This window comes from Populus euphratica, unplaced genomic scaffold (genome assembly GCF_000495115.2).
Source record: "Populus euphratica unplaced genomic scaffold, PopEup_1.0 scaffold2.1, whole genome shotgun sequence".
Lineage (NCBI taxonomy): Eukaryota > Viridiplantae > Streptophyta > Magnoliopsida > Malpighiales > Salicaceae > Populus > Populus euphratica.
In genome coordinates, this window is record NW_011499846.1 from 4,027,239 (window position 1) to 4,049,791 (window position 22,553).

General features: G+C 31.0%; 1 protein-coding gene and 1 pseudogene across 3 annotated transcripts; one reads left to right on the forward strand and one right to left on the reverse strand.

Moving 5' to 3' along the window:
* Positions 1–782: 782 nt before the first annotated feature.
* Positions 783–5,137, forward strand: LOC105138195 (probable fructokinase-7; annotated as a pseudogene).
* Positions 5,138–5,474: 337 nt separating this feature from the next.
* Positions 5,475–16,781, reverse strand: LOC105132887 (MADS-box protein SOC1-like). 3 transcript variants are annotated; one of them, XM_011036628.1, is made up of 10 exons: positions 16,439–16,781; positions 16,181–16,258; positions 15,948–16,093; positions 15,585–15,776; positions 10,195–10,276; positions 7,166–7,227; positions 6,951–7,050; positions 6,815–6,856; positions 6,542–6,583; positions 5,475–5,853 (listed from the first exon to the last, which is right to left on the reverse strand). In XM_011036628.1, exons 4-10 carry the CDS (start codon positions 15,764–15,766, stop codon positions 5,704–5,706), a joined length of 660 nt encoding a protein of 219 aa, XP_011034930.1. In that variant the 5' UTR covers positions 15,767–15,776; positions 15,948–16,093; positions 16,181–16,258; positions 16,439–16,781; the 3' UTR covers positions 5,475–5,703. The 3 variants fall into 3 exon arrangements, with proteins under 3 accessions (XP_011034930.1, XP_011034937.1, XP_011034922.1); XM_011036635.1 differs by having other exon boundaries at positions 15,585–15,770; positions 15,936–16,093; XM_011036620.1 differs by having other exon boundaries at positions 15,936–16,093.
* Positions 16,782–22,553: the final 5,772 nt, after the last annotated feature.

The window sequence follows — 22,553 nt, forward strand, 5'->3', positions numbered from 1 at the left end:
TAAATAGTCTCGAAAAACTAGCACATATGCCGAATTTCAGACAATCAAGAGCAAGAATATCCCACGAAAGAATTGATCAAATGTCTTTTAATTTGTTGCTATCTGTTTTGTGAAATGTCCAAATCATAATTAAAAACAAAAGAGGAAATATTGTAAAAATAAATAAATGCATAATAAGCTTGAATAACGTGTGAATTGTGAAAGGACCCCTTAGCCCAGACCCGATGGGCCTTTGAAAGAATCTAAACAAAAAAAATACTTGATACCCACTTTTATAGTAAATCAGAATCCAATGGAGTGCCTGTTTCGCATGATTCCTGCTATAAAATTTTGAAAAATGCATGATCACAGGACGCCCCAGAAGCCTCTTGCTTTTCCATGGCCCAATACATATTGCTCAGCAAAATATATATACAAACCAAGGCTATATATATCCTGTAGAGAAAAATATTTGGATAAGACCCTGATACGGAGAGGTTTCAAGAATCCACGAAATAAAAATAAAAATAAAAACCAGGTGAAAAATGAATGCGCAAATGCATGCAAACAAATCATTGTAAAATTTTATCATACACAGTGTATTATTTAGTGACAAGTGGTAAAATGTAGATTTCAAAAGTGTGTGTGTGTGTGTGTGTTGAGGCATGTATCAGTTTGTATAAAATTAGCCTGTGCTATGGTTAATTTATTTCAGCACTGACTTGTCATCCATCTGCTCCTCGACTGTGCTATGGTTAATTTATTTAAGCACTGACTTGTCATCCATCTGCTCCTCGGGTTGGTGATGTTGAGTTTGGGTACATGCCAGCTGATATTGAAGCAAAATAGTGTTGACAACTCTGGCATGCGTTATGATTCAAATGCAAGGACTGCACTGGCATTCGTGACGCTGAGAGCTGATGGTGAGCGCGAATTCATGTTTTTCCGCAACCCAAGCGCTGATTTCTTCAAGAAGCAGAACTTGATGAAAACTTGATAAAAAAGGTAGATCGTTAACTTTCATCCATAAAATATATTGGAGAACGGAATTTCCAGGATTATTGATCCAGCTAATGTTCTGGAATTTCAGATAATTTCTTGTTGCTAACCTTTCTTATTGATTTTGGCATGTTGCTTAAACCTAGGGGTCACTGTTTGTCACTTCAGTATCACGCAAATCTTGCTGCTATAGGCTTTTAGCCTGTAGATGATGTACCATTTGTTTCTTCTTAAATTTTGATTTTCCACTATGGATCTATTAGTTTGATTGAGGAACCTTGTAAGTCTGCTCATCTTGCTGCCATGGACATTGCTAAGAAGGCTGGTTGCCTCCTCTCTTGTGACCCAAATTTGAGATTGGCACAGTGGCCATCTGAAGAAGCTGCTCGGAAAGACATCACGAGCACATGGAATGAAGCTGACATTATTAAGGTGAAAGTTTGAAAATTTTGAGACTTCGATGTGAAATATTGATGCAGTATAACATGTAAGAAACTGAAGTTTAAAAGCATTCATGTATAAATCTCTCATAACTAGAAGAGGATGTATTATAATAAATTATATAAATTGTTTAGTAAATATTTTTACAAATTAATAAAATAGATCTAAATTAAAAGAAGATCTAATCATATCAGATCAGTAACTAAAAATTAAAAAATATATATATATTTAGATATGTTTTAAATTTTTCCAGAAAAAATTATATTTAGATATGTTTTAAATTTTTCCAGGTAAGTCAGACAATTTCTCATAGAGATCAATTCACAACTTATCTAAGCTTTGAATTTCTTCAAATTACATCTACAAATTGTTATTTAAGAAAATTTTATTATTTTTTCTATGTTTTTTAGGATTTATTTTTTTAATTTCCTATACTTCGGGTTTCTTATTTGATTTATAGTGTAGAAAGTGTTTTCTATTTTATTTAAAATTCGTGTAAATTTTTAAGAAGACAAAGGCCATAACCTTATTTTCAGAGAAATAAATTATCTATTTAGGGTTCACAAATGGATTTTGAAGTGAAATATGGTTTTTTCTTATAACGCAAGTGAATAATATAGAGGAACCAGGGTAACTTGCGTTTCCAGGTAAACGAGGAAATTGAATGCTTGACTGAGGGGGTTTATCATCTTTTATCTGCTTCAGGAGACCGTGTAAATTAAGAGTTGGCTCCTGTGCGACATATTACATATTTACATCATTCCAGACAGAAAGACATTCAGCTCTTTTTCGAGCTGCAAGAAATAATCAACTGACTTCTTTGCGCAACGTCAAGCAGGAATTCAAGGGCAGAGTTTATGGTGTTGAAGTTGATGCTGTTGATACAACTGGTACTGGTAATGCCTTACTGAATATCTTGGCCTCAGACATAGATCTGTTTAAGGTACTGTAAGGCTATGGATTTCATTTTAAGCAGTAGGATTTATGTCCACACAGTGGGACTCAAACGTGATGTATATGTATATGATCCACGACGTTCTTCATTATCTGAAGGTAGAATTGAACTAGAAACATGCTGTTATGTTGAGTTATAGATCCTGGAGGTAGAGTTGAACTTGGAAACATGGAGCTCAGGCAATAACTTCAAGCTGACTGCTTCAAATCAATATCTTTCAAGATGCAGGTGTTTTTCCTGCTGCTTCTGATAATTACCCTTGCAAGGCAGGACTTTTTAGCCTTGAATGTGGTCTAGAAAATAGCTGGAAATCTTTTACGAGGTTGGATTTTTTAATATGTTTAATTGGGGAATTACACTCTTTTCTCGAATCCTGTCCAAACATCTTAAATGCATAGGGCCCTAGTTCTTCGCTTGGTCATCAACAACTACAACAGTTGTTTATCTGTTGTTGTCCAAACTTCAGACAGAATACTGATTCAGGCAGAGTAACAATGACTGATTTGCATCCTTGTCGGAACCCCCAAACCCCAGCTAACCGAAGCCAGATATTTTGTGTCCCCTATTTAGCGGTCAAAAAATCTCAGAAGCAGAATACAACTTACATGTAAGCTCTCCAGGAGCAATCAAATCCTTCCCAGTATTATTATTATTAAGAAAGACTGCGTGTATTGTTTACCTTCTCATATTTTAACTCATATTTTAATGTAGATTTAGTGTTAAAAATTTTATTCCTTTTCTTTTTTATTTTCAAATTTGTTTTACACTATTGCTTTTTTTTTTCACAATTAAATAACAATCGAATTAAATTAATTGATTAAAGATAAAATAAAAAAATGAATGATCAAAATAATAATAAAAAAAAAACACAAAGAGGTGATGCTTTCAAAGTTATCATAACAAAAAAAATTTAATTCTCAAACTTTAAAAAAAAACATAAAGAGGTGATGCTTTCAAAGTTATCGTAACAAAAAAAATTTAATTCTCAAACTTTATAAATTATACCTATTGATCACATAATAGTTTTTCAATTTAATTTTAATATAAAAAATTATTTTTTAATTTTTTTAATTTCTAGTCTGAGAAAAAAGAGAGAGAGAACACCAGATTTTAATGGTAAAGAGAAACAATCAAAATTGACATCTATTCTGACCACTAAAATGATCAATTTTGGTGTTAAAAAATTTTATTTGATAAAAGAAGTTTAAAATTGAGTGTTTTTTCACCTTGAAAATTACCTTGAAAAACATATGTAAGATCAAGAACAGATTCAATATGTTTAGGCTATTTTTTAGGTGTTTCGAATTAAAAATGAATTTTTGAATAAAAAAAAAATATTATTTTTTCATCCGCTGCAGTTATTGAAATCTGTAGAATACTAGCTGATGCATCATCCTCCCTAGTAGATAATGCATCTTTAGGAATTTTTGTTTCAAAAAATATGGAAATGAATGACATATCATCCTTCTCAATTGATTTTTTTTTTAAAAAAGAATTAAATAGGACCCTTGTGCGAGCCCTTTCTAAATGGGCCAGGCGCTGGCTTGGCTTGCGGTGCCTGACATTTTTTTTCTATTTTTTCTTTTTATTAAAAGAAAGAAGCATGTTTTTGTTAAAATATGTTGTTATTATAATAATTTCTTAATTTATATTTAAATTAATACATCTTCTATTTGATTTTTTATTTAGTCTTTTTTAAAATATTTTTGTTTTTTAATTAATTTGTATGTATTTAATTTTTGAAGAAATTATTCAAATTTATTTATATATTTTATATAATTGAACTATATTTTTAAATATAAATAATATTCATTTTTAGATAACATTTTTATTAAGCGCAGCCCTGCAAGATATTCTTTTTTTTTTATTTTGTTCAATTAATTTTATGTGTGTATCTATTTTTATTATCATTTAATTAAATAAAAAATTAATTTTAATAAACAATTATTAAACACAACTGGGTAAAAATATATTAATTTACATCTTTCTCTCAAATCTTTCAGAGACATATTTAGTTATTATTAATTTTTTTATTGATATAAATGATTCTTAATTATTTTAATTAGATATATGTATAGATTTTTTAATTTACCCTTAATATTATTTATGTAAAATCAATATGTTGTAAAAGCCTACATATTTATTTTTTTGTTAAGAAAAATCTAACCTACAGTGTATCGCAAGTCAAATCAAATAGTAAGTTTTGTCCTAAATTCAATATTAGTCCACCAATTTAAAATATTCCAAACCCATCCGACATATCGACATATCGAATCAGATCAATTAGTCATTTTTTGAGATGGGAAGTACGTTAATTCAGCTGCCGTTCTTTCTAGTCTCCATTTCACTGCTGATGATTTTTCTTTTTCCAAGCTACCCAGCAATTTAATTTCCCTTTCCTTCATCTATCCTAGAAAATTTTATCATGGAAAAGGATGCATACGAAAATGAAGAATACTCGTTGCAGGATGAAAAGAAGTTAAAGGAACCCTTGCTCTTTGGAAATGCATGTGGTGCCATCTCAGTTACAGGAGAGGTGCTATCCCTGCACTTCCCCCAAAAGATGCAGTCCTCAAAGTTCTACGCACCGGCGCACTGCTTGAGAAGATTCATGCAAGTAATGGTAATGCAACTCACGTTAGCATGGTACACATCATCATCAACCAGTGCCATTACCATGTCCTAGGTAGAATGATTTTGGTTCCCATAACTTGCCAAGAAAGCTACAAAATTCGACCATGCATGTTTGTGCAAGCACAATGATGCTTTTTGAGTTTATATGCACGGATGATTTACTTTTACGTAGAACAATCCTCCCTCAGAAACCAGTATCTGTAATTACTTTTACGTGGATTGTTGATTAGAAGACAGGTGTCATGCAAGCTAGTTTAGTTAATAAATTGATTTCATTCCCCTAAGAAACCTGGGATTCAAGTAATTTATATCCAAGAATGGCGTGAGGGAAGAGTATCATCGTCTCATCATGTAACCAAATCTTTTGAACAAAATGCGCACCCACACAATAATTATCATGCATGGTATATGGGCATCAAGGCTGGCTAGTACGCAGATTTTAAGAAAAATATTAGTCAGAAAAACATACAAGGGAGAGTCTAATGATACGTCGAATATATACCAAATTACAATATTTAAGTACTCTGTTTACAGTTGATCTCAATCAATCATAGTAGCTTTTTTAACAGACAGAATATATATTTCTCTTAAAATAATACTATTGCCTTAATTATTGCTTGCGCGGGTGCAATATAGCATTAGCAAGAGTCTAAGAATATGAAAACGTTGGTCTCGCAGTAAGATGGCATTCACCACTAGTTTCCTGGAGGGATGCGCTTTGTTCTTGTTTCTGGTGGTCCAATGAACAATTCCGTCTCCACATCCGAAATTGAACTGCTTTCTCTCAGATCTTCACGGCGTAAATCTCTCAGTTCCCTTGAGACTGGCCATGACTGAGCACCACACTGAAAAGGAAAATTAGCATTGCTACATGTTGTATATAAATATGCTGAAACCCCCAATTTAACCCCCAAGTTTATGTCAATTTGGCAAACAAGCTCCAAAGAATAAAATTTCATCAATATCACCTTGTATTCGTCACATTTCGTCAATTCAGACAAATTAGACTTACTGTAAACAAAGCATGACCAAGTGCTTCAAGGATACTACATTGTTCAGTCCCATTGGATTGAATTGACAAAAAGTGACGAATATAAGTAAATTTGGCCTTAGATTATAGGAGCATGTTTCCTGAATTTACACAAATGCTGAGGCTAAATTAAAAAGATTTTCCAAATCATTTTTAGAGAGTGACAATTTTCATGTGGGAGATGAAATTTCATGAACAGAGTCTTCCAGAAATGAAATTCCATGATAAATGAGTGAGGTTATGCAAGCAAACTGAAAGTTGTCATGCAGTTTTTCATAACTTACATGATGATTCGAAATTCTTCTCAATGCTAGAATTGATCAAAATTATTTCATAACTTACATGCAGCAAACTCCTCCTAGGTTTGAGACTACGATTTAGTTGAGTTTATGCTACGGAGAAAAGGAAATAAGACATGCAACTGTTGACGATGATAATAACAAAATGAGCATTAATCGGAAGTTCATGTCCAGAAAATAATGGCAATATAAATAAATGTTCACCTCGTCAGACAGTCTTGCATTTTCAGCTGTCAGTAGCTTCTCCTGAAACATACAAATAGGACATGGAACATAAAGTTGGCAATTATCGAAACACTCTTTGAAAAATCTTATTCACTACTTCATCGTTTGGTTCCAAGGAATTCCAGGGAGAGAAGGAAAAACGCCAAGTTCCTTTATGAGACATAACGTGGACTCACAAAAATCCAACTTCCCTACAGCCTTTTGTTTCTTTATTCACAAGTTCTTGGCATAAAAAAAGAATTGACTATTTACCTTTTGTCTTAGTAGCTCAATCTGTTCTTTGAAAACCTGATTCTGAACATTGACATAGAACAAGCATGTTAGCTAGGCTATCAGCTGAAAATGACTTGAGGCATAAACAAAGTGATAATGGTGTTTATGGCCAAACCTTTCTCGCACGGATGGTGCTTACACTCCTCTCTAACTGTTGTTCGATCTGTTGTAGTTCTTCAACAGTGCATGATCCCAAACATTCTCCCAGTAGCTTTCTGCGGCATTTTAAAATTAACTCAAAAACATTTACTTGTTATATTTAATTCCAATGGACAATCAATTCATCAAACTAAACTACAGGCACGAAAGGTTAAAACTAGTCCTTCGAACCGTTTCGAAACTTCAAGAATCTCTATCTTCTTTATCATGCTTGCTGCTTCTTCCTTCAGTTGCTGCAATTCCAAATTCATGTGCATGAGAAAATTAAGTAAAACCAAAAACATCTGTTGGCAACAAAAGAGGCCAAAAGCAGAAGAAAAGAAAAGCAATGTATTCATTGTTGGAATTAATTTTAAAGTCTAAATGTTTTTTTAGTTCTCTTAGCTGTCTTCTAGCTATATGTATAAACTATTCAAGATGTGTTTATCTTTTTAATTTTTTTAAATTATCCTGGACTAGTATAAATATTTGTGTTATGTATTGCATTCAATACCAAGTCTATCGGGATTTTCTCTCTCAAACTCTCTCATTTGAGAGTAACATAATGTAAGAGTTTTCTTCCCACCCTTATCCTATTGTTATTGCTAATATGGTATCAGAACTAATTCAATCTTGTGAGTGTTTAGAATGACTAAAGCATGCGTGTAGATGAAAGGAAGAAATCCGAAAATACAGTGGAATAACAAGTGACAAAAAAAAAATTGAGGTTCAAGATGACAGAGAATTGAAATTTTACATCAAAATAATAATAGAAGAAGCCTAAAAGAGGCTTGGTGCAAGCTAACAACTCCGCACACAAGAAAAGGAGTGGCACAAAAAAGATCACACATGAAAAGAGAAAAGTGAGATCTTTTCAAGATGAATATAGAAGATCCAAAAAAATGGTGGCAAGCTGATCCAGCTACAATAAGACGATGACTATAACAAAACAATTATTGTGTGCCAAGCGAAAAGGTAACAAGAACAAAAAGTTTCCAAGCATCTACAACACACTTTTAAATTTCAAGAATTGTGAGACTCTCATCATTAAAGGGGGAGTGTTGAAATTAATTTTGAAAACAAAGTGTTCTTTTAGTTATCCAAGGTGTCTCCTAGATGTATGTATAACTATTAAAAATATATTTATCTTTTTAAATATCTTGAATTATCTTAGACTAGGATAAATATATGTATTAAAATATTGTATTTAAATCCAAGTCTATAAGGATTTCCTCTCATTTAAGAGTAACTTGATATAAAAGCTCCCTTCCTGCCTTCTCTCATTGATAGTCAACAATGCCGAAACAACTAAATCTATTCTGTAGTTGTAAGCAGAGTAGATTCAAAACCAGTAACATACCTATCACTTCGAATTTCAAGCATGATATACAATTGAGAATTCTGGGCATCTATTTTAGAGCTTTTTGTGTTATGAACACTATATCAAAAGCAATTTCAACATACAAGAGTTAGAAAAAACGTTTTAAAGCATGGTTAATGGACATACATGAAGACAAATTAAAAGTGAGTTCAGCTCATTTTTATAATAAATTTTTTTTTAAAGAAATTATTCTTCAACTAAAGTTCTTTAGTACGAAACATTAATATGATTAAAAAATGCAGATGAAAAATACATCACTCTAAAAAAACTTCTGCTGGTATGTTGTGTGAAACCCAAAATTCTATATTCCACATTGAAAAAAATATAAGATTTCCTTGTACTTTATACTATAAAAAGCTGAAGAGTCATAAATGAAGCCAAACAAAGTGGCTTTGGGTTTAAGTCATAGGTGCTTTGTTGGCCCGAGAATTTTCATTTTAGACTTGGAATTGGGTTTGTTATAAAATAATTACTTGAATTGTAAAGAATTATTTTTACTGGCTCATTTAGGTTGTCAAGTCCATAAATATAGAGTGAACAATCTTCTTCTTTAACCTATTTTTTTTTATTTAATACAAAAGATCCGATTTTTGAGTTAAAAACCTTTAGGTTAATTTTGTTTTATAACAAGGTAATTACCAGAATTAATTTTACATCAACTTTGGTTTTAAAATCCACTATAAAAGAGCAGAAAGAAGAGTGTTTCACATGAATTTTGAGATTCTTTCTCACCTCATTTTTCAAATTACCTTTCTCGATTCAAGCTCTGGTTTTTTATCCCTTGTTTTTCTTAAATACTAGAGCTTAGGTAATGTTATATTGTAGAGAGATTTTAAGTTATATTTTCTAGAGCTCATGGACTTTGTTTAATAGTGCAACTAAATAAGATGACATTATTGAAATCACAGGAGACTGGTTGTATTTAATCCATTTGCACTTTGAGATGAACAATAAAGTTTTAAAGATAAAAAATTAATCCTTAACAATAACTGATCTTCATCTAAATTATATTCAAAGTGATTCAACATGTAAGTGTTACTAAAAAATCAAGTTTAAATTTAAAAAATCAAGTTTAAATTTATGCCACTTTGATTCTATGTTTATATAGGATTTATAGACTTTTAGCTTGTAGTTAAATTAAACAACCAATTAAACTCACTTTTAAGCTTGGCTTATGTAGGGAGAGTTTTGGTTATATTTCTTAGAGTTTGTGTATCTTGTTTAGTAATACAACTAAATATGATGGGTATTGTTGGAATCCTCGAAGACTTATTACAATAAATCAATTTGCAACAATATAGTAGTAAAACCTTAAAAATAAATTATTAATCCTTAACAATAACTAATATTCATTTAAATTAGATTATAAGTGATTCAACAAGGGTTACCATACAATCAAGTTTAAATTTATGTAATTTCATTTGAGCATGATTGTTGTGTTTATATGAAGTTAAACTAAACAACCAATTAATATGACTTTTCAATCGGTTCTTTTATTCAAATTATTAATAAATTTTGTACAACAAGAGTCTATCCGTGAACAAGACAAAGTCATATAACTTTGGTTGCTTATTTGACAAAGCGCAAGAAGGCAACATGTAATATTGTTAATTTAGAACAAATATTACTGGATACTAAATAGCAAACAATCTGCAAGATGTTACAGTATCACAGTACTTGTAGTAAGAATAGATTTCTCACCTCTATTTTTATACTCTCTGTAGGGTGTTTTGATCAATTATAATGAATCTATGAAAAGCTGTGGATTGGTGTGTGTGTGTGTGTGTGTGTGTGTGTGTGTGATCATTGGGTTTCATAGGAGAGAGGAAAGAAGGATAACCAGCATGTTCTGTTCAACAGGCTGCTTGTTTGTGTTGTTTTCTTTCACATGCCTTCGATAACGTTCAATGGTCTCCTGCATGCTGAAGTTCAATAACAACGCAATGAATACTTATTTTCATTTTTATCGAAAACAACATGAAAACGAAATATATGAGTACTCTCTACTGATCTGATCCAAATTTTGACCCCAACATATGCATTTTGCTTCCAATATGACCGGCCACCGGTAAAGTTAGAAAGTTTTCGATTCTTAGGGGTTGAAGAACCTTGACAGGAAAACTGCATTCTAAATGCATGCATGTGTGCTTGATAAAATGGTAGTAAGGGTTAGATTAAAAGAATGCCGAGTCCAAAATCCAGTAGTTGTGGAAATATCAGTCCAAACATGCAGGCATGTTACATATCAATCTCGAAATATTTAAAAAACTTGGAGGAGAAATACAGAATCCTAATAATATGCAAGATGTCATCTCCAATTCTCTTTAGGGTTTAAACTTCTCCTTGCCAAGCTGACTTCATTATAATTTAGTCGCTATAGTTTTATATATCAAAACTAGTTAATTAGTCTTTATTGCTTCATAAACTATAGATTTTATCACCTTTATATTTTTATATTCTTAGCTCTATTTATAACTTAATCATTCCGTACATTTAGCATTCTTTTTAACTTATTTTATTTTATATTTTCTTTTCAAAAGAAATAGATGATATGGGGAAAATGGTGAAAAGGAAGGGTTTTTTTGAAACAAATATCACTAAATAAAACATCAGCGACATTGATAAGAGACTGATAAATTGATTTTTAAAACTGGATAGATTATTTAATTTGTTTTCCAAAACTAAGGAGACTAGTTTATAATTTAACTCTTGTTAAACAGTATAGACTGATTAAATCCTTATTTATTCAGGTTCTATATGCATAATGTTTTTTATTTAAACACTATATTTGACGTAATCTTACCATTTTATGTATATTTTTGGACTAGATCATGCACCACACGGTTAAATTAATTATTTGTTATGTCTTAGACAAATCACTTACGATTAAATTAGTGTATTCACAATAAATTTTCCTCTCAACCTTGCCTTGAATTTGAATCCAATAAAAACCAGCAAACCATCTTAACCGACTTTCAAAAGGTATTATATCTAGGAACCTCCTGTAGTTTAGGAAAGCAAAATATTTAGGCTACAAGAAACTATTTGGTATTGTTATTGTACTCAACTCCATAAGTCAACTTTAAAATCTCTTCACCCAACCAGTCTAGCCCGGGTTTAAAATTAAATCGAGTAAAAGCTTAAAAAGCATGGTTTGGCTTTAAGAACAAAAAACTCAAGAAGATCTTTTTTTTTTAATATTAAGACATCAACATATTGAATCAACCTGGCTTCGCAACTTAACCTGTAAAATTAGCAATTTGGGTGATGAATTACATTGGATTTAAGAACTTTTTTTTTTCTTACTAGTTTTACTTGATTAGACGATAACAAAAAAAAATGCTCATAAAATTAAGTACAAACCAAACACAACCGAATGTTAGAATGTTTGTTTGAGATTAAAATAATCTTATAGAAAACAAATCAAAATAATTTATATAAAAAATAAAAAATAAAACAAATATTAAAGAATGAAATTAAAAAAAGATGAAAGAGAAAAAAGAAAGAAAATGAAAAAAAAAAAGCTACTTCCTCACTGTTCATATAAACAGTGAAAGGTTGGCACCCAACTCATGTGAATGCATCAGGCAATTCTTATCCAAATTTTGTGTTAATTTGACGCTGCCAGCCAATAAAAGGAGACCTTAAATTAGCCAGCGAACGAAAAAGTAACTAATCTTTAACCCATAAAAAGTACCAAAAATCAATTATCATAACATGAGGATGGGCCTTTCTTTATGGTAAATGAGCCAATTGACAAGTTTAAAGATCATGGATATTTTGATCTATGTTGTGAAAATCAAGCTAGTTTTCACAACTCATTTGTAGACATAATATAACTCTAGCATTGAATTTGGATAAAAGTTTTGAGAAATTTGGTGCCATGATCCTAGATATAATGGTGGAGCTTAATCTAAAGAAATAAAAAAGAACAAGAAATAAGATGTGGATGTGGTATGGATTGTTGCAAGGGTGTAGTTAGCTAAGGGTGTTCAAAAGACATATGCTAAGAATTATTTAATATTCTGAATTAATAAATACCTTTATTTTTAGTTATAGAATTTGTTAATTAATCAATACCACTTATTTTTATTCAGATATCTTATTTGTGTTTTTTTTATCACAATCTAATAATTAAAGAAACATATTAGATTTATTTAGAAGATGCTTAATTAATGATATTATTTTTTTAAATTTCAAAAATACATTTGAATCATACAAGGTTATGATAAAAAACTGCTAAGAGATTCTCAAAATATTTTAAGAAAAAATAATTTCAAAATTACTCAACTATAGAAATCACAAGGAATAATTTTATTTTTATTTTTTTGAAAAAAATTAAAGTTACAACTTTATTAAACTCAAAGGCATTTTAGAATAAAAGATTCAGTTCTATCAATTTGAATGGAGAAACTTGATTAAAAAAATTATATTAGTAAATAGATACTATACAAGGATATAACAAGCACAATTATACATGAATAAATTAGAGACTTGTCCTATATGCAGATTTATTAAGTCCTTCAGCTAAACTCCTTTATTCAATTCCTTCCTTTTTCAACAGAAAGCTACTTAATATATAGTCCTCCCGTCATCCTTACAACCCATCTCACCCACTTTCAGGGTTTTAACATATATATGACCTTAATCGTAAGATTTAATGAATCCTTTCATATCATTATGTATTTTCATATTTTTTGTTTTTTTTATTAAAATATTGTGCTTTTTTAATGAACAATTTTAAAACTTAAATCTAATTTTTGAAAACAAGAATAAACAACTTTCGATTTTCAATTTCTTTTTATATTTGGAAGTTAAAAATTTATATCCTCGTCCAGCGAGCATGATAGAATTTCTTAGGATTGGAAAGCATATGCAATGATTATAAGAAAATTAAAACGAAAGATTATTTGAAAAGACTTGAGATTTAAAACTATTTGTCACTTTGTTCCTTCTTGTTTTATTTTGAAGCAGTGTTCATAAAATGGATATGAGTTCATAAAATCTTTAAAATTGTTATTTAGATTCTTTAAAAGAATAGATCCTTAAGACAAATCAGTACTGTTCATAAAATCTTCAAACTTGTTACTTCCTCAATTCCATGAAATATAATACATCACCCCATGGTGACATTCTAGCTAAGGCATTTCACTACGGTAGCACAAATCTTGATAACTTATATATGATAAAGGCTATTGACTAGCTGTCCCTAACAATGTTTTTGGCAGGGAGGATCAAAGGTAGGCAAGAATGGTTGAGTAAAGGCTAAAGATTCGTTAGACTTAGAATAAAAACAAATCCATCTGTTCAGTTATTTGGTTAATTGGAAAGAGGTAATAAGGGGAAAGATTTACATAAAAGGTGAAAATAGGAAAATGAATTTCTTGATATTATAGGTTTGAATAACTAAAAACATGTGATCATGGAAAGAAGATATGATCCTTCAATAGTTTTCTTAAGCATTACATTAATCATATACCAGAGAATTTGAGCACCCCTTCTATGCTTCTATATATGTTATCCATCCCACTACTTTTCATTCTAGGAATTCAAATAAAAGGGAAGGATGCATGAACTATTATTTAAGACCAGACCACTCTTAAATGGTTAATGGAAATAAATACTCAGAGAGAGGGGATGCAAGAAAAAACTTAAATAAGTATGAAACAGTTGCATTTATAATCCAGAAAAAGGAAAACCAATGATGTGAAATTAGGGATGGTAATGGATATTCACGGGTAAAATTTTCATTATATATATCCTGTACTCGTTACTTCCATAATAAAAAATTTAGAAATTCATATCATATTTATGGATTTTGGGTATTTATACAAATATTCATTATCTAATTTTAGCATATATCCAAGTTAGTAAGAAAATATAACCTAACTGACTATAAAACCTAAATAAAATGGTAATTCCATCCAAACCCAATGGACATTGATTCGAAAAGATCCAAATGTATGAGGTTTTTTATATAGTTATTTTATCTAATTGATAACGGATAGGGTATAGATGTTTTCAAAACATAATCCCAGGCATGCATTTTTATTATATAGATATACATGCAAAATATTTATGTTATTTCAAACACAATATAATATATACATATCAATATTGACATAATACTTGTGAGTGTAGCATTTCTAATTTCATCATTTAATGTATATTCATACCTCAAATATATATTATTATTTTGTTTTATGTTTAATAATAATTGGCACTCTAATAATAATGAACACTCAAAAATCAAAAATCAATAGATAGATAGATATAAATATTTAAATTTTTTTAACTGTTAAATAATAAATAAAATATAGACATAGCAGAAACTTGATACATGGATAATCGTTATCATCGCTGGGCCTGAATATACTCATTCTCACCTTCACATGAATCTATCAGCAATTATTACAAGTGATATTGCGTTTCCTTTCTTTTCTCTCTTTGACTTGTGAATGACTAGTTTCTAATTTAGAAAAGGAGCTAAATACCAAAAGGAGTACCATATTTTCACTTTGTTTTTTGTTTTATTATTATTATTATTATTATTTCACAAAGGACAGACTTAAATTTCAAATCTCCAGAGAAACATGGTTACAAATTGAGCGACAAGTTCATCGTTGGTATTTTTTTTTCACGGTCAGTGATGAAAAACACTTTTTAAGAACCTACTGTAATAATTATCTCTACAAGTACACCAAAATACTCAACCATGATTTGGGCTAATTAGGCTAGTGAAGATGACATGGATCATCATACTTAGATCATCATTTCAACATTTCAGGTTTCTATCGGGTTCATATGCATACAGGAAGTGGGATTTGTAACACAAGAAGATCAGAACCCAGAGAGAGAAATTATTGGAACGGGCAAAGGTAGCAGAAAAGGAAGCACTGGGATCATAATAGAGGATAACAAGAGAATCTCTAAGGCCAGCAAGGACCAATATATGTGCTTCTGTGTGTACATGTGTCTGGCTTGTTTATGCCTCTGGGAGGGAGGGAGGGAGGGAGGGAAGGAGACACCTGCTAAGATCATGCACAGAACCCTAATGTGCAAGAAACATACCCTCTTGGTACAGGAAAATGGGGGAAAAAACAATGCAAGAAATCAAGAGTTTGGATGTAAAGAGGAGGGATGTTTGATCAAATCAAAGGAGCTAGACACGAATTAATTCTATATATAAATCATGGAAGGAAAGTTGGAAAGTAGTGCAAAAGATGATACCTTGAGCTTGCAAATTCATAGAGCTTTCCTCTAGGAGAGAAGACAATAAGGGCAACCTCAGCATCACAAAGAACTGACAATTCAAAAGCCTTCTTCAGCAGCCCATTTCTCCGCTTAGAGAAGGTGACTTGCCTGCTTGTGGCGTTCTCTATGCGCCTCATCTGTGTCTTCCCTCTCACCATCTCTCTATACCTTCACAACAAGGTGAGGGTCAACACACATAATTGAAAAGAACTCAGCTTAATTTACAGATTTTGTTGAATTCAAAGCTAAGAAGAGAGAGTGCGTGAACCGAAAAGGATTTGATTCAAAGAGAGAATGAGAAAAGAAGAGAAAAAAAACTAAGCTCACCAAATAGACTACACCCAGCAGAAAAGGTTTCTCCTTTCCAGGTAAGAAAGTGGAGGGACTACAAAAATCGGAGCCTTGGGAACAAATTGAGACCAGACAACCCAGTTGAAGAAGCAACTGTCTTGATGGATTGATTTAAGGATGCAAGAGAGTAAATGCTACCAAGGAGAAGCAATCAATTAAGAGATGGTTTTGAAGAAGCCAAAGGAACAGGCAAGACCTTGATGAAAATGAGAGAAACTTACCAAATAGGCAATACACCCACGAGAGCTTTAATCATGAAATGGCGGATAAAAGCCAGAAAAGGAAGCAGCTGAGGAAATCTGAGGATAAAAAGCAATACCCAAAAACAGCCAATAAGATTTTTACTGATAGAAGTGATGTAGTTGATTTGTTCCAAAAACATGTGCAAGCCAAACCACAAGGCTAGTGCTCTTCAATTCATATAGCACAGGTGAGGTAAAAAGGAAGAAGAAGTCAGAAGGAAGATTTGGAAATCTTACCAAATTGGCAAAAAACCCAGAGGGCCTGTACCAGAGGAGAAACTGGAAAGGAATAAAGATGACCAAAAAAGGAACACAATTTGTTTAAAAGTAACAATCTTAGGTTTGTGGGTAATGACTGAACCAGAAAGACATGTCTAGCTAGCTAAGAAGTTGCTCCAACTAATTTCTTTTTTTCCTTTTATTTTTTGTCTTTTTGATTGATTGACACTCCAGCTCCCTTTTTTAGTCACAACCAAAGCCACCATAGACCTCGCACGATCAAGAACCTTTCCTTATTGATCATTGCTCTCTCTTTGTCGAATTTCCTCGAAACACGCCGATTAAGAGAAACTATTTTTTAGACCGATTTTACTACTACCATGTACGCAAAAATATACTCTTTCTGTTCTTAATCTTACAATCTAACTGTTTTTATACCAATTTTACCATCAGACTTCCAAGCATTTTCAATTAAGGACTTCCTTTTATTTTTATTTCATTTAAGTTACGCTTTTTTATATCATTAAAAACAGTCTCTTGTAGAAAACTTGACGTTTTTCATCAAGTGTTCAGACATTAATCCTTAATTTAGAAGTCAAAATAATTAAAAACTCAAATTCATATAAAAATAAATGTATAAAATCGATGGTGTATTTAAGCTTTCTCAAATAAATAAACATGTTATTTAACCCCATACCTCATCTTTCGCCTGTGATAATAGTAAGTGTTGTTTGAAAATGTATTTTTAATTTTTTAAAATTTATTTTTGACATCTAAACGGTTCATAAACACTAAGAAATTAATTATAAATATAAAAGAATCAAGTTTTAAGCAAGTATTATTTTTACCTGCAGTGTTAAACAGCCTCTAAAACCCTAACAGAGACCAAAAGGGGAAGCAGGGAAGAGGGAAGCTAAAGGCCAAGAGAGATAAGAACATGGAGAAGCTTCTTGAGTTTTTCTCGGAGGCTCTTTCTCTTTCGGTGAAAAAGAAATGGTTGAAAATAGCTGGAGAGGTAAGTACCATAAATAAGTATAAAGAGGGGTCTGAGCCATTCAAAGCCTGCAATTATTTTATTTTATTATTTTTCGGCCATAAAAAGCGAAAGGGAGCAACCACGGTACAATGTTAGAAAGATATCAATATCAGTCCGTACAATTACGTACGCGTGAGCCAATGGGGATACGAAAACGCATTGATGAGTGATTATTTCATTTATTATTTTTTATTTTCGTCAAACGCAGATAGGCTCTGCTTTCACGTGGAAATTGGGACCATGCCTGTTGCCCTCTCTCTCCCCCCCCCCCCCCCCCTCCCCCCCCCCTCTCTCTCTCTCTGCCTTGTGTGGCGCGTCAAGGACATGGAAAAAAAACATGGTATTGGCACTCTTCGTTTTGTTCTTACTGTTTCGGAAAATATATTTGCATCCGTACCTTCTTTTTTAGAGTATTTTTCTAAAATTAATACGGTAAAAATAAAAAATAAAAAAAATGATACAATTCTCTCAATATTTAAAAAATTATATAATCAGATGAGTGACATACGAGTACTCCCATGAATTAAAATGTTAGACGTATCTTCTTTTTCTTCTTCTTTTTTTTTTTCTCTCCTCTCCCTCTTTTTATCTGTCAATTTATGCTTATTGTTGGTTTTGATTATTATAGGGTTTATGTTTAGGAATTTTTAAAATAAGTTAGGGTTTTTATGAATTAGGTTTTAATTATGCTAATTTGCTACGTGGGGATATTGATATGGGTTGATAACATTATGATTTGTGAAGAAAATTAATGATTTTTTGTTATTGTTGGTTATGAGTCAAAGTTAGGGTCTTTTATGTTAGATTAGAAATTCTATGGAATTAGATATTAAAATATAATAATTAACTATGAAATACATCAATTAAGTTTATAATTTCATTATTTATTGAGAGAATTTATGAATTTAAGTATTTGTCGATAATATTATAGTTATGTTATTGTTGAATAAACTTTTTTGTTGAAATTATATAACTTGATTAATTTATGATATTGATAAACTAGACTTGCATTTCATTATATTATTTCACATAATATCTCAAGGTGCAAGGATACTATGTTTTTGTAGTGATGTTATTGTCAATATCAATAGTTGTATTACTTATACTAGATGAAGTAGTGAGTTCTTAACTATTTATATTATATATTTCTTTCATCGAGCTAATTAGAATGTTGTGTGGTCGAATTGATTGCAATATATTTGAAATTAAAAATGAGATTACTTTGAGGACTTGAATTAGGCTAGGTTTAACTCATTATGTTAGTGTATCCATTCGCAGTAATAAAAATGTGAATTTAATATTTGGGTTGGCCAACGATAATTGTTGCATATTCTAGAGGTCTTCTTGAATAATAGATCTCAATAAGAAAACTTCTCTAGTATAAAATTCACCTGGATGCTAAGTTATACTTAAAGAACCACACAAGCATCACAAATAGCTAGTTCACGTGCTTTAGGTGATTATACAAGGAACATAACGTCAACATAATAAATTATATATGCAGAACTTGGTTAGGTATGACATATGTTCCATATTGTTATGGAGAATTTGAACCAATTAATGATGAAGATCATTGTTATACTAATATAGTTAAGAAAGATGGTGAAGACAAGGATAATGAACAGAACTTGGTTAGGTATGACATATGCTCCATATTGTTATGGAGAATCTGAACCAATTAATGATGAAGATGATTGTTATACTAATATAGCTAAGAAAGATGGTGAAGACAAGGATAATGAGTTTGCTAAGCTATTAAACCAGTTCATAGTAACCCTAACTTTTAAATTTAAAAAGGTGAGAAGGTATGCTTCAACTATATGCAATGATTGGGCTTTAAGTCATGGGAATTCAGGCTTATCAAGTGATTAGTTGATAGTTGGAAAAAAACAATGACGAGTTTAAAAATATTATTGCAACTAAATGATGCATATAAAAAATTTATTGTAGTAAAAGTCCCAATGTTTGCCTAAAACTTATATATAATTGCAATCCATTAAAAAATAAACATGTAGATGGTATATTCCTTCTTTTCTTACTCTTATTTGACACACCACCGTGACATGACTATATTGGGCTAATGGTATATAAATGTCTAACTATATAGAGAACAAACAAGAGTTGGAGGAGATCCACTTGTTTGTATAACAAAATGGACAATAGAGAAGGAAACTCACAAATAAAATGTAACATATGTGATCAAATTGATCAAAACAAGAAAACATATCAATTAGATAATGATAATGTATGTGAATATCTATATTTGTTTTAAAATATTATTCAAATTAATTGTATTGCAATATTGATAATTTTTTCTAATTGGAGCTCGGTGTATATATGGTTTAACCTACCCGAGGTTCCTTAACTTTTACTAGTGTCGACTAATAAGACCACTTGTTAGTGCAGCTAAGTCTCGATGACATGTTAATTTTGTAATTGCAAGACCAATATCGATCTAAAGATATCTAGAATAGGTAGGTCAGCTGACCTATAATTATAAAAAACTAAGATTTAAATTAATAATTGTGTTTGACTTGTTTGTTTTTCAAGACGATCATCCTATAACACCTCGTTAGCATGTTGTTATGAATTTGGATGAGCATGTTCACTTATATATTATTGACAATGGTTTTTATGATATCGACCAACTATGTGGTATGCATCTTGATTATAAATTGACTGAAATGATGGTTTAATAATAGAGAAGTAGGACCCACACATTTCACCTACGTATTAGAAAAATGACACCAATTCTACAGGACATCACCATGTTAGTTTCTCTCCGAATAAATATAGCTCAATGATGGGAACTTGGGAGTCAATCGACCAAGATGCTTTACGTGGGTATATACTAGAATTTATGCCTTTAATAATTGATTTTAAAGGTGATAACATCAAGTTAATGTGTTTGAGCACTCATTTGAAAACTCTTAGAGAACATGATCGATGATCAATTGATTATGTATGATTGATCATACATCATGCATATATTTAGGGGTCTCTCGTATTCATAAGTTTAGCAGGCAATCCAGTGTTTGTGTTCTACACGTGTATTTATTTTAAATATTATTTCACAGACAATCTACTTTTAAATATTGATTTTAAATTTTAAATGTAAATTTATATAGCTCCAATCATAGGAGTATTTTCTATATAGGTAATCAAAAGATTTGGGGGAATAATGTGTTCGATGCTGACATGCAAAGGTAACTCTCTATAGGGTATTACCATTAATAGAATTTAATAAATCTTGAATAACATATTATTTATATAAATTACATGAAAAAAAATGTAATAGCTTTGTGGCTTATCATGTCTAATGGTATGGGGTTAGACATTTTAATTTAAATCTCACTCGCATCTAGGAGTCTTACGTGGACGAGTCATATGCACAATAACCTCATCGAGTATGAGTTACATTTTTTATTATCTAGGCATCAATTTTTTTAGTTTTGAATTGTTTTCTAAGATATATCTTTCATGTCTTGATAGGTTATCCAGACATCATATATCGATGACTTGATATTAGCAGTTTCACAGGCATCTTGGAGGAAAAATTTTTGTGGTTATCATTAGTCCCGTTGCATTGCTTTAATATCGCTGAGATGTTGTGCAATGCAACAATTCGGTATGTCTCAACACATCTTGAATTATATTGATACTAATAACAAGTTGCACAATATCAATTATCATGGTAGATGTGAAGATAATTGACTGATAATTAATGCAGCTTACCTAAATCTTACATGTAACATGTAAGGAGAGATCAAATATTCATAAAGTGGAATCCAATAATTAAGATAATTACATCAAACAATATTTTCTTATAATATGCCAATTTATTACACCTATAAGATTGCATTTCTCGAGATATTCATATAATTCAATGCATTACGAGTCTCATTATTTGAGACAAAATCAATCGGCATACAATAGTTTTTTATACAACATCTATTAAGCATTATTCATATTATTATAAGATTATAAATGCTAATTATATTTTTAATAAAATTATTAGATGCATTAGTTATTATGAGAGACTTAGAGAACAACAACTACTCTTTGTGAAGGAGTCGATGAGACAGGACATGTATTGACTAGTAATATGCTTAATTTGTATTGTGATGAATTTCAAAAAAATAAAGAGTTTGAGCATTTTAAAGTTGCTTTAATGGATGACAAGATCGCTTATCATAAACAAAACGTGTTATTTGAAAGACAAGTTCATTTACAAGTGTTCATCAAAGCTTATCCACGAGTTGAGAGATTTTGATATTGACCTTTTCATAAATGTTAGAGGCTCGTCCTTGATGTAGATTAATTGGGGTGGTGCAAGCTTTTCTAATGAGTGCTCTAGATCTATCCATGAAATTGAAGTTGAGAGATTTTGATGTTGACCCCTTCATAAATGTTAGAGGCTCGTCCTTGAGGTAGATTAACTAGGGTGGTGCAAGCTTTTCTATGAGTGCTCTAGATCTATCCATGAAATTGGATAATTTCTAGATATAATTAGGTTATATGTTTTAAAGATAAAAAATTATAAATTTAATTTAAATTTAATAAAATATTATGTGTTTTTTTTTGTGTTTAATTATGAATTGTAAATTGTAATTTTTAATGAATTATGAAGTATGTTAATATTTTAATTATGTTGAAAAGATGAGTCAAACTTGTTTTTTAAAATTAATAATTGTCGGCATTGTTTTTTTCATGGAGGGAGTTGGGAGACCAGAAAAACTTTTATAGCCACTCTTTTTTTGCGAGTCATGGATGAGACAGGGGACTTGCTAAAATATATATATATTTTTTTTAATTTTATTTTTTTACTGAACTAAATTAAAAAAAACATCTATGTTTTTTTTTTTTGTGTCCTAGAAGGACGAGCAGTTCCCCAGAGGCCAGAACTCTTACAGAGACCGCCTGCTCTTCTAGTCTCCACGGGTTCGGCAAAGAGGACCTTTCCTTGCATTGGTTAGCCTGGTTTGTTCTCTCTCCTTTGTTTTATCCTTCAGCCCTTTCAAATAATAAAGGGCTGTTTGACTCAAATGTTAATTCTAATTCAACAATTATATTCAATTCCAATGACCCCTTGCATTT